We start from the raw sequence: 17,766 nt of genomic DNA, 5'->3' as shown, positions 1-17,766 counted from the left end.
AAAGCGTTTAAATTGCCCGAGGTCTCGTCATTTACGCCATTAAATGTGTGATATAATGTCCGTTAAATTTTTTTCTGAAACTTCTTGTCTCAAATAATGGCACACGTAAATATGAAGAAAAGACAAATGAACAACAACATACGAAGAAATATGGATGATGTACCATAACTACAGTACAAACCCAATAGTTATTTTAAGATAATTACCATAAAAAGAACTAAAGATTCTTTGTAGAATACCATAATTACTACAGAAGCATGATAGCTACCATATTTGCACTATAGTTACCGTAACAACTGAGATGTATATTTACAGTGATAGTAATGTATTATTTATTTATGACATATTAAATTAAAGAACATTGTTAAAAAAAAAAGGATGTTAAACTTTGATATGTACGGTTGGCACATGTTGCTAAGAAATAATGCGATCTGAAAGAATGCAGTACTACTACGAAAAGTGAAAATGGTACTCGTGGATTTTTAGGTTATGGCAGTCTCTTTCGTTTTTCAGTAATATCGGCCGAAAATTAACGAGCGTACTGTATCGGAAGTCGGCAGAAATGCCGATTCAACTAAATATTGGCAAAATCGGCTTCTTCAATTCAGCTCTACATTTAATGACATGAGTAAACATATTTCAGACTTCAGGATATTGTAAAAGACTTTAATTTCCATGTAGGTTATTGTGTGTATGTTTTTTTTGCAAGTGTAAATTGAATGAAGTAAAATGTTTTTATTTTTATTACTTTCAATTGATTAAACTTTAATGACCAGTTACAGATATTTATGACACTAATTTTGAGGTTAAGCAATTTTACTAAAGCATTCCAGCCAAGCAGGTTGCCAGCGAGAGACGCTTCTCTTCTGCTGGAAACACTATCTCCAATCGTAGAGCTAATTTAACTCCTGAACGTGCAGAACAAATTATTGTGTTCTGCATGATAGATTAAAGAACAGAATTTAATACTCTGTGACAATCTCTCTCAGAATTAGTGTGCTGAAAAGTGGAAATGTTGAAACAATGTGAATGTACTTTTCAAACAACATGATTTTTGGTGCTAAGTTTGTTGAAGCTCAGTAAGGACTCCAGAAAAATTGACAAGGGTGAAATTTTTCCAAAGATATGTTACATTTACACAAACATATACTTGGTTATGTTAGTTGGATGATATCAGTTACTAATGAACCAATGGAAACAGGTAAGATTCAATGAAAAAAAAATGTTATTTTTTTTCTAGCAGTGCAAAATGTAAACACACACCGTAAATAGTTACCCAAAATTAATAAGCCCACTTCATTTTAATACTGTATTCAAACATGATATTAAGTTTAAGATAAAAATAATTTCCCAAAAGTGTAACTGTACCACAAAAGCTCGAAGTAAAATTCTTAGGTTCGCAGACCTCTAGCTTATTTATAGAAAAAATCCTAACCGCTAATCTGTACTAAAACTGAAATTTCTCAAGAAAAAATTGTTGTCTTTATATACACTTATACCAGAAATGTACCAATCTACATGTGATAAAGTCAAGGGACTTTTAGTGCAAGCAGAATACATCTCACTTACATTAGATATGTGGACATCATCTATTAAAAGATTCGGGTTTGGGTTCGAGATTCGGCAATTCCAGTCGAGGATTCGGATTCGAGGAAATCAGGATTCGCCCCATCCCTACTTACAAATAATGTGGATTAAACAAATACATTTATCTTTCCATCTTGATGAAAAATATTAATTACAGAGTTCAAGAATGTGAACGATTGATAAAAACTTCCTAATAAAATAAGGAAGTCCTTGAGATATGCTGGTCTCCACCAACCAGTTTACTAACCTGGTTCCACTAGCATCACGCCAGACGAAACATTCATTCAGGCAGACGCGACGTCTTAGGTAACAGCTTGCTCTCACCTGACACGTCACACAGTAGAACGCAATGGTTTCGGTCGGGTGCGACTCGCAGAATATCGGCTTGTGTATGGGGACCGCTTCCAGGGAGCTCTTCAGCTCGTCAAAGCTGACCACGTGGTGGTTCTCAAAGCAACGCATGAACTGGAAAAGAGGGAAAAAGCGCTAGTGTCAACAACTCGGCCAACCGGCCCTGAATCAAGGTTAGTAGAGAGAGGTTGACTATCACACAATGAAGCTGTAGATAGCCGGACACACTGCTATGACATCATCTGCAGCCCAGCAGTGCCCGGAAGCTACACAACACCTGCTAGCTGTCAGCTCAGCTCGTTTTAGGTTTATAAATACCTTCACGTGCCTGATAAACAACACGTACATAATTTCATTTATCATATGCCGACTAAGATATATGTATGATGAACGAAATTGTACATGTTTTGATATACATTAATTTCAATTAGAAAAAAAGTGAGTTGTCTGCAAAGTCAGTTTACGGACGATAATTTTACATGATAACGTCACAAGAAAACACTGACGAAAAATTGCATGCTTTTTAATTTTCAATTATTGTTTACCGTTTTTGCAAAATTTAATTTAAATAATCTGTTTAAACATATAATCACGAACAATTAGTCACAGAAATAAACTGAAATCAAATCAAATGTCAATGAATTGTTAATTAGAAATGACGAAATCGGACAAATAAATCAATTTTTTTTTTAAAATTGCTGCTTTGAAAAAGCCTCGCCTTAACCTGTCTGATATTATGGAAGATTTTCTCGCACGTTGTTGGCCGGTTCTTGCACGCTCGGCTCAGGCGGGACGTGACGACGAGTCGTGCTTTTCCGTGCGTGCAGCCGGCGTTCATTGATTTATAAGACGTTATCACGTCAAAAAAAAATAAATAAATATGTTTATGAATGCAGACCTGCCAACATTCAAATTTAAAAAATCATGAGGTCCTCGATAAAAATTTTCAGGCCCATAAATACAGGTTAGATATAAAAAACAACAAATGAGAATCTTTCAATTTAAGTGACATACCTGTACATATGTTACATGGTCTCTGCTTCAAAATTTATTTCAACAAATTATAGGTTGCAGATTTAATTTAGTTGAACATAATTTAGCGCTGTCGTGTAGTGATCATGCAGGGCTAAACTAAAAAAGATGTAAAATAAAATTCTGCTCGTGTAACACTATTATCACTGCTCACAGCATAATTAATTTTTTTTTATTGGAAGCAATACAGTTCACGTGTTAGTTGTGTTTTTTTTGTAGCGACATGTTTCACAATGTCTCCTCTTCCACTATGTGAGATAGAAAAATCAGCACGGCAGACGCTACAAAACGCAAAATTGCTTCCTTTACGTGACTCGAGTATCGATGGGAACACGTTACTGTAAGCTTTCGCAAAACTTGTTTTGTAACTTTCACAAACAAAATATTGGGGCCCCGAAAAATCGTGAGACTATTTTGGCGTGAGGGCGTGAGGTGGACCTTAAAATCGTGAGAGTTGGCAGGTATGCGAACGACTCGGCGCCAGGCCGGAAGGTATCGGGTTACCTGGTGGGCGGTGTTGCAGTTGGGGCAGAGGAAGTGGGCGCAGTCGGAGCAGCGGGCCACCGCCTGCTCCTTGGCCTTGCAGCTGGTGCACAGCACGGCCGTGCTCTCGATGGCGCACATGTCCAGCAGGTTGGTGAGCACGTAGTCGCACGGCAGCGAGCTGGCGCCCTTGCAGCCCACCTGCGCGGCACGGCACACTCGTACACTCCAACACTCTATGGTCACCGTCCCCATTACCAGGGGGGGGGGGGGGGATATACCTTTTAATAAAGAATCATCGATCCCCTCTATTGAAGCGGGGGGCCCGGGGGTCCTCCCCGGGGAAAATTTGTATTTCAAGGTGGAAAATGGTGCTATTTAAGCAGTTTTATTATCTAAAAATTGATTACACAGCACTTTCTTTGGCCCCGTTCGCCCCCACTTCAAGGTTTCAGAGGAGGGGGGGGGGGGGCAGAATACCCTTGCCCCCCCCCCCCCCCCCTGTTGTTGCGCCCCTGCCCGTTACAAGGCACACCGGCCAACCGGGCATTCACCCAGCACACCAGTTTTATTTATTTATTTATTTAATATTGTAACATGCCCACCAACAGCCGAGGGCTTTAGCAGTGAGCACGACACATACATACAAGGACAACATATAAACAATACAAACAAACAAGTAAAGTTTAAATAAGTATAACTATTAAAAATAAACATCAAAATATAAAATGCATAAAAAGAAATACAAAACATAGACATTACGGTATAATGAAATTACTAATTGCAGGCTTATGTAAAAATTAATTAATTAATAAAAAAAAACATATACCTAATCACTTTCACAGATTAAGATGATCAATTTTATTGGGGCACAAGAATTCCAGGTGCGGGAAAAAATATTAAGACTGAAATTAAGTTGTTTTTTTCAAACTTAAATTTATAATTTGATTACAATGCATGTCAGAGGGGGAAATGTTGGTGTGAACTAAAAAAATTGCAGTGCACTTGAAAACATTAGGCCTCAAACCAAATACTTAAGAAAAATGATTTAAAACTTGTATAACTATATACAGTTTACTGTATCTCATGTTTTATTATGGTGGTTATAACAGCAGTATAAAACTGCAACGTAAGAAAAAAAGGGAAACAGCCCAAGTCTTTGAAAAACCTTATTACTTCGTTGCATAATGTGCCGTTTTAAAAATGATGATAAAAAATAAGATTTAATTTGAAAATTTGTAATGTATGATGGTTTGGGGGAACTGGAAAATAAATAAAGTCGGGCCCTGGAGGTACCAAGAGAAAAGTACAAAGTTTAAAATTATTGCAAAATTATTATTATTATTTTTTAAACTATTCAAAGGGAATATGATTTTTGAATTGTACCAATCAATTATCTCATTTTGACAGATGTAAATCATGATATGTATTAAAGTATTAAAGAATCAAAAGACAATAATGGTCTTTATTTTAAATAAAAAAATTGTGCTGCCTAAATGAATTAAAATATTTTGTTACATACATTGCAATTTATTTAAAGGACTGTACAATTTTTTGCATTTACGACACAAACCTAATTGTACAATTTAAGAACAAAAATTTACTTAAAATTTTTTTTAAAATAATATTTTTGCTAATGATACTGCCCTAACATACACCGTACATTGATATAAATATAATATAAAATAAATTTTTAAGTATGGAATAGTTTTTTTACAAGTAGTTTTTGATTCTCAGGAGAAAAATTGAATGAATTACTTGGAAAAGAAATATTTTTATTTTATTTTAAGGTACTTATTTTATTGTTATTAAAAAAATTTCTTTAAATTTATATCATATGACCTTTTGAGAATTTGGTTCATTTCGGTCTTATTTCTGATCCACAAATCCTTCTTGTAACATCAAATATTTTTTTTTATAAAGGATGTATTGGCCTAGCATAAAAAAGGATTGAGGGAAAACCATAAATTAAAATTTAATATAATTATTCTTCCGCAAAATTCCATCCCCATTCCTGTGCCTTAAGAACCATGCTATTCATACTTCACACGTGAACTCATACAGATGCGTCACTTCAACTAGTCCGGTCTCGCCTCCTCATCAGCCTGATGCTCATAGTCCGAGGGGAATCGGCACAGCAAAAAGCCCACAACTCTCACGCCATGGGGTACAGACAAAAAGCATTCGGCTAGAATGCGGGTCAATCTGATCCCACTACTGAACCACACACTCTCGCAACAACTCCACGACCGCCAACTTAATGGGTGCTAACCGTGTGATAACTTCTCCAAGGCTGCCACTTCCAACTCTCTCTCAAAATCACTTTGGTGCTTAAATCTACCACAGTTTACAAAGTCTTCAGTAAAATGATATTAAATTTGACTGTAATTTTTTATTTGCGAAAGGAAAGAAATGTTAAGGGTGTGAAAAGTAACCTAATTACTGTTTTTAATATAAGCATAAGAATTAAGTAAATAATAAAACTCAAGAGGCATAAAGAATGGTAGTACCTTATAAGGGTGTCCATACATGTCACCGCATGATTATGTAGGTTTCAAATATGAGCGTACCCTAAAAATTTACTATCCCTCCTAACTGAGCTTCACTTTTAATGTTAAAGGTCGCCACGCACCCATGTTTTATGTATGACTTTTTTTTAAAAACATAAAATTATAGATCCACACCTAGGCTAAAGCATTCCGTCTGTTTTTTTCTTTTAAAGTTCTCGGGACATGAAAATTCATAAAAATCCATTCAATAAATTCAGTGACTGGTTGTTGCCTGGCAGGCACAAGCCACACACATAACAGGCGTCACTACCAGGGTGACTACGAATACCTATTCTCCGTTCACTCTTAGCTGAGTTTTGAAACAAACAAACACCGTCGTATCACTGTGCCGCGTCAGCAAGTGATAGGCTGAATTCATCTTGTGCGCCAAGCACTAGTTGCAACACACACACTTCAGTACAGTCGGTGCTAATAAAATAACGGAGAAGTAATATAACAGGAAGCACCGTAGCACTTTGTTCAGCATAGGTGGTTCATTTGCAAAGAAAAACTATGCAGTTTACGACTAATAGCCGTCTTCACAAAATCACCACAAGTTTTGATAACAGGATACTCACGTTTCCTTTTCTTCCCGGGAGATGTTAATGTCCCAGTGTCCTGTAATTCTTTCCTTGCATGAAACACCCGTAAATTCCGCAGCTAAATCGCGATATCGTTCACACGACCATCCAGATATTAGTTTGAAAATGTTTTAAAAACATTCAACACAATAGTTTTCTGTGCACTTTTCAAAGGCTTTCCCGTTCTGTGCTTTACAAAACTCGGTCCGGCGTCAGCCATAACAAACCGTGCGCACGCAAATCCGAAATACAACTGTTGCGCCGGGCATCAACTGTACACACGGCGTCTGCTAACATAATTGTAAGTAAATACTTGCTGACACATTAAACTGTATTGAATATTAATGGTGAAACGCTATAATGCTATATAACAACAATTGTTATAAAAAAGGCAGTGTAAAAATACTTACTAATGGTACGTAACCAAGGGACTATTTCTTGCGCACGAATAATGTGCGCGGCGGCCGGCAGCCAATGAAAATGTTTGTTTACAAGAGGCTTTGTTTATTCCAAAACTCAGGTAAGAGTGAACGGAGAATAGAAAACCAATTTTAAGACTTTTTATCAAAACCTTTTAATAAAAATTCGTGAAAATTTTTTAACACAGGGAGGCACAAGACACTATTTCACATATGAGGGTTGTCTGAAAAGTTTCCGATCTCAACATCAAGATGGCAACTCGTCAACAAAAATCGGGGAATACGTTTGCGCATGCTTTGGAATATTGAAGGTGGTCAAGCAGTTCAAACCGAAATTCGTATACTTTCGATTTCGCCGTGGCAACCGCTGAGGTGTGAGCTGGTGCATGGTCTTGGCGAAACAAAAATTTTTGTTTCTGCGAATGTGACCTTTTTCTGCAATTTCTGCCTTCAGTTTGTTAGTAATGATGTGTAGTATGCTGCTGTCATTTTTTTCTCTTTTCAAGTCACCGCCACTTTCGCGGCCAACAGAACAGTCTTTGCCATTTTTTGAAGCTGATACCCCCCTTCGCAGTTTGTGGTGTCACAAACGTTCACCGTCACCCAAGCTGGTACGACCATGTTTGAATTCAGCTGCCCCAAAATATCACTGTGGTAAATGAACAGCGTCCAACATGTCTTTAATTGCATAGGCGTACTGTCTTTCAAAAACAAATATTCAATGACAGCTCGATACTCAATTTTTCATTTACACAAAAAACATGTGAATCGACTCAGATAAATGATTGTTAAAAAACAAATGCACGCCCAAAATGGCTGAAATTTAGGAAAATACAATCCAAGACAAGCACAAACACATTCCCCAAATTTTGGTTGACGATTTGCCATCTTCGTGTCAAACGGTGGTCAAGTTAATAATTAAAAGTGCAATTTGCCCAAGAGTGGACATAGTGACTTATGCAAAATAGATATTATAAGTGTAGGAACATGCTGATTTTGAAATTGAAGAACTGCTAACCTTTTTAACAGGTTGTACCTTTTAACATTAGTAAAAATTAAGGTGTTTTTAAGGAGCCATTAAATTATTTGTATGTCGTAGGTATACATTAATATGAATAGCTTTTTTTTTTTTACCCATTTTACATAAAGTAAAACTATTATTTTTTGGGTTGCGGAGGAGGGGGGGGGGGGAAGGGGGGGGGGGTGAACATGCTGAATACCATTTCCAAACACTCAAGAAGTGCACTTTGCTGCCAGAGCCCAAAACACAATAATACAAAATAAAACAAATACATGTATATTTATAATTTTTATGGAACTTTAAGACATGTTCATTAAAGAGATCTATAGGATCGATGGTGAAAATTTCATTTAAGAACTTTTAAGAGTTCCTATACTGTGACATCGGCCACCCTGAAAATCTGTACTTATTAATCTAGATATTCAGAAAATTCCCACAAAAAAAAATCAGCACTAATATACTCATTTGACTGGATTGATTCCTCTCCTCACTATTACGCACAAAAAATAAGTTAAGACGATAAAACCTCCACGATTAAGGTACGATGAAAACACATCGTTTTAGAAGAGAACAAGTATAAGTGTGAAACCGTTCAGGGACAGGTATCTTGGCACGAGATCAAGAACCCTAACGTCGGGGGCGGCGAAGGGCACGCACCTTGGTCTCCTGCTTGCAGGTGGGGCACTCGAGCTGCCCCTCCTTGCAGGTGTCGCCCGCCTCGTCTACCAGCGGGCCCAGGTGGTCCAGGCACGCCTCGCAGAACACGTGCAGGCACGACAGCACGCGCGGCTTGCACAGCTTGTCGCTGCAACACACACGCCCGGCCCCCCTCAGGCCCCAGCGCTTCCTCCCGCGCAAGCCTGTAGTCACAGGGTTCTTCAAACACTTTCCCCGCTGATTCTTTTAGACTAGGTTTGGTCTCCCATTCATGTCCTTTTTTACTCCCTAATTCTAGTTAAAATTACGCAGCTATATTAAGAAACTAATTAAATAAAAACACGAAATGGAGGATGCTAGGTTTTGATTTGAGTCTGCTTACCGAACAAGCGCACTACTGTTTTGAAATGTTGATAAGCAAAACTATTAATTTTGAAGTAGTAGAACTTTTAAAAAGGTTTGGCTAAAAAATGTACACAATTATTTGTGAAGCTGATGCATATAGTTTCCTTAAACCAAAATGTCCAGAAAGAAGTTTAACACTTGTAACTATACGAATAATATTCCACTTTCAATAAATATAAATTTTTTTTTATAACAAACTAATGTTTTGAACACATGGAAAAATTCTTCTACATGGTTAAAAACCGTAATGCGGTTGCTATAATATGATCCCATGTTAAAAGGTGAAAAAAAAAAAATACATATTACAACAATGTTTGGGAAAAGCCATCCCACACCCCTCCCTCAGTAAAAAAATGTCATTTTGTCATAATTTTAGTGTTAAAATGAACATGAAAAGTGTATTAATATTATATTAAAAGCTAAACATGCCATCATCTTGCTTTCTTTGTTTGATTTTTGTGATGTGGAAGACTAAGATGTTTTCTTGGACGTACACTATTCCTGGTTACACTTTATATATATATATATAAAAAAAAAAAACCAAAATCAGCTGATGTCAAAAAATTAAAAACAGACAGCACAGAAAATTCAGTGGAAGGAATTAGCAAAAACATTATTACCGCACGAACCAGAACAGCCCATAGTGGGCTGACGATGAAACAGCTGTGACGAGAATAGTGAATAGGTACAAACACAAACTTTGGAACCCAACGATAATACACAATGTGAACCCAATGATGAAAATAAACAAACATTCTGACAACACACACGAAAAACGTAGGCTTCATAAGACACAACAGTTGCAACGTTTCGATAGAGAACACTGGAAAACCTTCGACCATCTCCTGGCACGGCCAATGACAGGCGAGCAGTCCCCTGACTGGCCACGCACTGAGAGCAGATGTTATTGGCCGGTGTCTTGCTGCGAGGATAGTTTAGTTTATTGTGGCAATTAAGATTCTGTTTTAATTAGAGGTGTACATATTTTTAATTTCAATACTCTGTTCACTGATAACATTGTTATTGCTGACAATAAAAGCTGATTCTTTTATTTTCCCTTTTATTGGGTGCTCTTTCAGTATGAGAGGAATAACATTGTCCCAGAGTATTTTAAAACTGTTATCCTAGGCATGTCCGGCATGTCCTTGTTGATTCATTCATTTTGTGTTTTAACGAATTTCGACTCTCGATTCTCCACTCTGTCTACCCTATTGTTCAATTTACGACATGGCAGTACATGTTTAGAGCTGAGGAAATTTTGCGCGAAAAAAATCTTCAATCTATCATACTTTGTTTGATTTAATGAAGCCTTCTATGTCAAAATACATTGGTTTACTGTTTGCAATTATAATATAATTGTTATATTAGCTATGATTTTATTATACTTTTTTTCCCTAGATTATTTTTTCTTTGGTTTTTGGCCTCAAACATAATCTTATGTATTTATATGCAAAATTGTACCCAGACTTACACAAATACAAATATCGCTTGGTCTCAAATATCAAGTAACTTCAGGGTATTACGGTACAAATAAAATACTATACATGAGAAAACACTATACAAAATATTCTACAAATTGCAGGAAAGTATCAATTTTTTTTTTTCAATTAGAAAGCTTAAAACATTTTCAAGAATTATTTTCCAATTCATTTAAGTGGACAGTCTCCAAAAATTTATATTTACCATGTAATTATAAATTGAAGTGAGGCATGAAAAAATAAAATAATGTAACAAAACGCTGCTAGAAATTAAAGTTTTGTAACGACCAGCATCATTACTGTTTACTTAGGGACTTTCTAGTGACTTCAGTAACCGGTAGACACATTGTCGTTTCATCCAGGGAGAGCTCTCAGCCCCGTCTACAGCACTGCTAGTCACAGAAAGATGTTTCGAACAACTGAACTAGCACAGCTTGACATCTCTTTGCGCATATCGCTGAGTGCAACAGCTTCAGCAAAAAAATCACAGACTGTCAGGTAAGTAAACCAAAGACCTTACAAATTGTGAGACACATCTGCGTGTCTTAAAAAAAAAAAAATTCCTTGTCTTCTACCAATATATTAATATTACATTTATTTTGTGCTATATTCACATGAATACTGCTGCCAATTTCCTATTTGCACTAACTTAGTTGGAAATAATTGATTATCTGCTTGTGTTTGCCTGTTGCAACACCAGCCTTAATTAATTCTTTTTGCATTTAGTGTTTCTGTTAGTATTTTTTTTATACATTGTTATTGTCTTTTATATTAACTACTTATTTATGTCATATTTTTAACCATTTATGGTAGAAGGGTTATGTTGGATCTGTGTGTTTGCACCTATTGTACGTTTTGTATTTTCTGTTTCTATATTTATGCGTGCACACACCTAGTCATAGGACTGTGTGTGCACTTTAAAATTCATAAATAAAATAAAAATATTATGGACTTTGAAAACTATTCACGTAAAAATTAATCAGCATTGATACCAAATTAGTTTCAGTAAAGATTTTTAACCCATTTTTTTCTTCTGTAAGAGATTCAAACAAATTGCAACATAATGGACGGAACAAACAGAATTGCAGCCAACCAAAGTGTTTCCTTCTCCGACCTCGCCAAACAGAATCGCGCCCGGCAGATAAGTACGACACAATGCCGTCTCTATTTGCTCTGCGCCACTCAGTGTTTACAATGACGCACCACACGTTTCAGCAATTAGATATCACACACAGTCCCTGCCTGCCCCCTGCACCAGACACAATGGAACTGTACAAACATCTGAAGAATACAGAAACACCTTTATGTACTACTCAACCGAGACCTTTCAAATAGCTGTGCACCTCTCTCAGTTAGATTCATCACAGTGAGATCACTCAACAGAATGAAGACCTGTTCATAAATTAAATGAATACAATATAATATTTTTTAATAATGTACCGCATGTGTACAAGTCTTGGTCGCCACAAGCAGCTATAGCTGAAGTGAAGGGTTGTAGCAAGTGTACAGCCACACGAACAATGAGAGGTGTGCGGAGTTACTTTCCTGCGAGAATTGCCTTACAAAACTGAAAACGCAAGAAGATACGTTAATCCCTTCCACCCTTCTCACAACTCTCAAAATAGGAAAATAAATTCTTAACAGATCATATCCAAAAAATTTGGTTCTATGGTCTTACAACCTCAACAATGAAATACAATTCTTTAAGCCAAACATTTACTAAACATCAATGTTTTGGAACTCTTGGCACTGCTATTAATGTTATGAATATTATTTACTAATTTAAAAAAAAAAGCTAACAATATGTGTTAAATTAATTTCACCAGAACAAGTACGTCTGACAAATGAGTACAATAAGGTTCTCAATATCCAGGGCACATTATGAGCGGTGACACATATAAGCTATTGAAACTATCACTGAAGGGATCATACAAGGAAAATGGTCCGTTGGGAGGTGTAGTTTGTGGTTGAAGGACATTCGGGAATGACAAATGCACGTCCTTGCAATATCACATCCTGAGCTAGCTGCGTGGACCATAGAAAGGATGCACCGCTCTGCTAATGAACCACTCCTTTCACAACATCCATATTGCAAATGACATGCGAGCGTCTAGGTCCAAACATTAAAAGTGGTGAAAATAAAACTTCATGCACATGCTATTGAAAAATAATTGTATCACATGTAATAAAAATATGATTATATCATTACCATTAGAAATTTTTTTTAAGTAAAACAATGCATTTTGGACTTTTTTTTTGCTGTGCTGAAGTTGGCCAACGATAACACACTCGAAAGAAGGAAAGTATATATTTAAGAATATTAGTAAAAATGAAAGACTTGATTATCAGTGTGCAGTTTTGGAACGTAAATAGTGGGTTTGGCATGAGTATGAGAAAATAAGTATAATAAATCTTAATAATGGTCAAGTGTTTAAATAACTATACGATAAATATTTAGTAGGTAGTAAGAAATGTATTGGATATATGTGGTAATGAGTGTAGCTGGCAAGAGAAAACTGAAAAGGTCACATTTCTTTACACTGAATTCCTTTAGTGGTAAGATGTACAGAATTAATTAATGGTTGTTACTGTAGTAGTAATGAGTAGTATAGAGATGAATGTAGGGTTGTGATTGTAGACGTGACGAGGGAAATGAAAAGAATTGTCCATGTTACATTTGAATGAATGAATTTTATGGTGGAAGTATAACTTCTTTGGTAAGCTAATAATTAAATTTAGTAATGTAAAAATGTAATGTAATAAAAAACTATTGATTTTCGAGGGTAGATTATTTTACATTCAAATAAATAACAAAGCAAAAGGTTTGATGAGGGTAGGTCCGCTAGTCAGCTAATTACATTATTTTTAATAATTTACATCACAAAATGGTAAGGATCTTGATGAAATCACAAAAAAGGTGGATCTGAAGTAATTAATACCTGTATGTTCTTACAGTGCATGCACTGTAATAGAGCATTTTGGACGAGGATATAAATGCTTGATCGGCACAAGATATTGTTACGATCGCGCTTGGCTGCAGTGCTTGGCGTCGCCGCGCTCGTTCGGCCTGTCTGCGCCCCCTTCCACCCGCATCCTCTCCCTGGTATCTCGTGTCATACTATCTCGCGACATCCTGACCTTCGCAGCGCGCACCTGCCTCAGATCGAGTTACTTAAAAGAGGCCGCACTGCGGCATAAAAGGACTCGGACATGTTTATCGGCGCATTTTGTTGGAACCCGAAGCTTGCTGCGTTTATCGGCGTTCTTTGAGCAGCCGCCGCGTCCTTCGAGGACTCACGACGTGTTTCTGGGCATTTCGACGGCGAAGGTCGCGCAATATCTCAGAGACATTCCAGATTGTTCTGGATGGGAACCCAAGGACTATATAAATAGGTGGGGCCGACCTTCGAGTCAGTCTGAGTCAGAGAGTTCAGAGTGAAGTCGGGAGATTTCCCGCGGCGGAGTTTCCGGGCGATAGAGTGGCGAAGTCCTTGGACGAAAGTTCCAGGGCGAAGAGTTCAGTTCCGAGTGAGGCGTTGAGTGGGATCTCGGCGAAGGGGAAGTGTGTCGGCGGCGGCGGAGTGCGGCGACGGAGGACCGCGAGGGGTGTTGCGGTGAGAGTTGCGCCAGAGGTGTGGCCCAGCGAGGTGTGTGGAACGAGTGACTGGGGAATAGACCTTTCTTTAAGTATAATTAATTATTTGCCATTTTAGAAGATTTTTGTAAGTGACATAAGTAGTGGCAATAAATAAAACTGTGTGTGATAAAAATCTTTAATTGGGCTATCCTTTACGAACCTGCAGTAAATCTTAACAATATGTTTCTCCAGAAAATTACATTAGGGCATGGAAAGAAATTTATGAAAAGTATAGTGTTCTTTACTTGAATAGGCAGGTAGGGCCTATGTAGTTCTTTACGATACCCAGGATGTTTAAATCATACCTAAAATGAATAAATAATTTTTTAAAAGTGGTACAGCAAAATATACTAAACTGAACAAGAACACAAATGAAATAAAATATGATATACTACACCGAACAGAAATGTATTAGGTATTAATATGATATCATGGGAAATATAGTTTCAGTATCATGTGTTCCTAACTACAATAGGTAATGCTGTAGTATATAAAATGATAACACAAAATTATTTTTTTTATAAAGAAACATATTTAGTGCAAAACAAACTTGTGCATGTACGTCATATTCCCATGCTTGTCTCTAATCAAAGGAGAGGTGGTAATGAGGTCTCTACTGCTATGTTGATGACAATCTTGTTATAGAAGCATACTACTCCCTAATATTTCAAAACCTCTTGGGCAAATACGTAGTATTAATAAAAAAAAAGAGAAAATTAATTTGGTACCCATTGAACTTAGTTCCAATACGTAATTCTGTCCCGCAATTAGGAAAGTACTGTCCTGAAGTAGGAGTTAAACAAAAAAAAAAAATTATTCAGAAAATGGGTGGGGTAATATTCTTACAGAGCGGCTTTTCCGTCAAGCAATAAAAAAATACCAAAAATACTTTTTTCAAACACTATAGACACATTCCTGTATTTACACTGAAACAGCATTTCTGAATTCTTAACTGGTTTATGAGAAATTACTGTTTATAACTTACATTACCCATTGCCATTTTTGGCTTTCCCTTGTTTGCTGTGTGGGTATAGGATTTGGAGGACTTGCATTACATTGTGAGGATGGTTGATTACGTTCAGTTAGATACATTACAAATATTTTCAAAACATTGCGAACATTTGGCTGAGTTGGGGAAACTGTTTTTAATGGTTGCTTAGGAATTAATTTAAGATGTAGCTATCCTGACCAAACCAACCATTTACAAGATTATGAAGTATTTTTTTATGTAGTATACTAACCCAACTGACTGTCCACGTTGTTTTTGAGTGTTTTTAATTAAGCTACAGTAACGTAATCAAATATTTTCACAATTTAACTAAAGCTCTAATCATCATATCAGCACTCTCAGACAGTAAAGGAAAAGGCACTGGCCGCATCAATGCACAGGCATTCAAATGTAATCTATCAACAGTGATTTACCAGAAACCACTAGGAATATAGAAACACTGTTTTCAGGGTAAATATAGGAACATCTCTAGTGTCAGAAAAAAAGTAATTTTGGAATTGTATTATTACTTAACAGAAAATCAGCGTGGTAAGAATGTTACCAATGGCTGCTCTGGGTACTAATTGCCCTATAAAACACTGAAGTAGGTAGTTCAAATGTCACTTACCTAATACTACAACACATTCACAATAATCTAAAGTAAAATTGAACGTAGCTAACATAATCGAACCGATTGTTCACACCATTTGAAAACATTTTATATGAAAATCTGAACATGTGTTCATGAGGTAATGTATTTTTTATTTTTATATATATATATATATATATATATATATATATATATATATATATATATATATATATATATATATATATAGTTTTATCAATTCAATAATACAATTTTCAGAGTTTTATTTTTCTTATTTCAGACGAGCACCTACTCTAAACAATTACTCATGGTTTTGTAATTTAATCATTTTATTTGTCTCGCATATGCTCGAAGTTATGGCAAAATTGTTTAAGCTCGAGGTGGCCAGGGAATTGTCGCTGACCTCTGGTGATAATTCATTGCTCCGCAATGAAACTTCTAAAGTATACTGCCGATGTTGGGCAGGACGTAGTACAGTAAAACATGCTTAAGTTTTTATAAGCTTACAATTTTTTTTTTTTTTTTAATGAAAAGGGTAGACCCGCTTGAAGTTGAACAATATCACAATTTGAAACAGCACAGACATAATATGTAGTACCTATTGCTTTATAGTTATATCTATAGAATTAAAAACAGAATGCACAACTACAATTATTTTGGTCATACATTTCATTCAACACTATTATCCACTCAAATGGCCCAGAAAAAAGATAAAAAAAAAAAAGCAGATTGTTAAAAAAAAAAATATATTATGAAGGATGATAAATCGTAGCCGTACCTGCATATATCACATATCTGGTCTTGTTCGTGCGATGGTCCAGACTCCTCCAAAGAGCCGGAATTACTGCTTCTAAACGCATCACGAAATAAACTACTTTTAGCATCGCCATTGCCACCAATTTCCATTTTTTTTCTTCCTAAGTTCTTCCTCTCTTGATTAAAAAAAAAATTATAATATATTAATCTATCAGGTCTGCACCAAAGCTCGTACCTGAAAAAATAAACCATAAAATATAGAATACAAATACGATTCCTACACAAACTAACCCATGTCCTTGAGAAGAAAATTTCACTTCTAACCATATGCAAATCTATCATTCAGATTTGCTGTGTACACTGTTCAATTAAAATAAAATTCAATCCGGAAATGAAATAAAAACATTCTCAACACAGTATAACAGAATGCACTCGAAAATCACTTATTTCACTCCGAAAAAACCGTTTAAGCATTTCAAGTTTCCCCAGGTCTAAAGCTTAGCGAGAACACGAAACCGTTAAAACTTGATGTGAACATTTTGAATGCGCTCCCGGATCGAATCTTCGATTCCCAACAATACAGACAGGCTAGATTTCCTTGAGTTCCAGAAAACACTTACCGCTGTCATGGCAAATGGCGCGAACATGCAAGCTCAGTTAATACTTTTGGTGTGAGAGGAAAAGCCCTTCTTCACATATTCATTTAGAAAAAAAAACTCTTAAAATATGTATACTAAACAAATAAAGGGAAAAGGAGTGATAAAGCACCAAAATTCAATACTATTTTTATCAGTACTTCAATCTGATGCTCTATTACATTACGACGGAAACCACCGCAATGAGTATATTTAGAAATGGGACGTCGAGTGTGTGTGTGTGATTATTACGAGATAATCCAAAGAGTAACGATTGGAGAAAAACATTTTAAAAAAAATTAAAACATTTCAACAAATAATACCATAATTAACAAGGTGAATTAATTAAAACGTAGCAAAAAAATCTAACAAAAAACTTTATTTTTAAAGTATATTCCAAATTTATAATTTTTTTTTAAAGAAGAAATAAATAGTAGTTAAAGGAGACATTTTGAATTCAGAAGGTTTAGGATAAATTTAACTTCAGTTAGATCTTTCTTGCTTATAAGTTTGCACATTTATATCAAGTTAATAGGAAATAAAATAATCATATAAAACTTATTTAATTAACAAACAG

At 35.9% G+C, this 17,766-nt stretch overlaps 1 protein-coding gene across 3 annotated transcripts in view; it reads right to left on the bottom strand.

The window, feature by feature from the left end:
- The window catches only part of LOC134538968 (brain tumor protein), a 70,572-nt gene extending 53,181 nt beyond the window's left edge, over positions 1 to 17,391 (bottom strand). For all 3 annotated transcript variants that reach the window (XM_063380611.1, XM_063380610.1, XM_063380612.1), the window contains exons 1-5: positions 17,175 to 17,391; positions 16,577 to 16,789; positions 8,681 to 8,828; positions 3,475 to 3,654; positions 1,912 to 2,052 (exon numbers count right to left, since the gene is read on the bottom strand). In XM_063380611.1, the coding sequence (XP_063236681.1) occupies positions 1,912 to 2,052; positions 3,475 to 3,654; positions 8,681 to 8,828; positions 16,577 to 16,704 (597 nt within the window). In that variant the 5' untranslated portion in view covers positions 16,705 to 16,789; positions 17,175 to 17,391. The remainder of the gene's footprint in view (positions 1 to 1,911; positions 2,053 to 3,474; positions 3,655 to 8,680; positions 8,829 to 16,576; positions 16,790 to 17,174) is intronic.
- Between the last annotated feature and the right edge of the window lie 375 nt (positions 17,392 to 17,766).

This window comes from Bacillus rossius, chromosome 14 (genome assembly GCF_032445375.1).
Source record: "Bacillus rossius redtenbacheri isolate Brsri chromosome 14, Brsri_v3, whole genome shotgun sequence".
Taxonomy (NCBI): domain Eukaryota; kingdom Metazoa; phylum Arthropoda; class Insecta; order Phasmatodea; family Bacillidae; genus Bacillus; species Bacillus rossius.
Note: the sequence above shows the minus strand (reverse complement) of the source record. Positions and strands in the feature narration are given on the sequence as shown.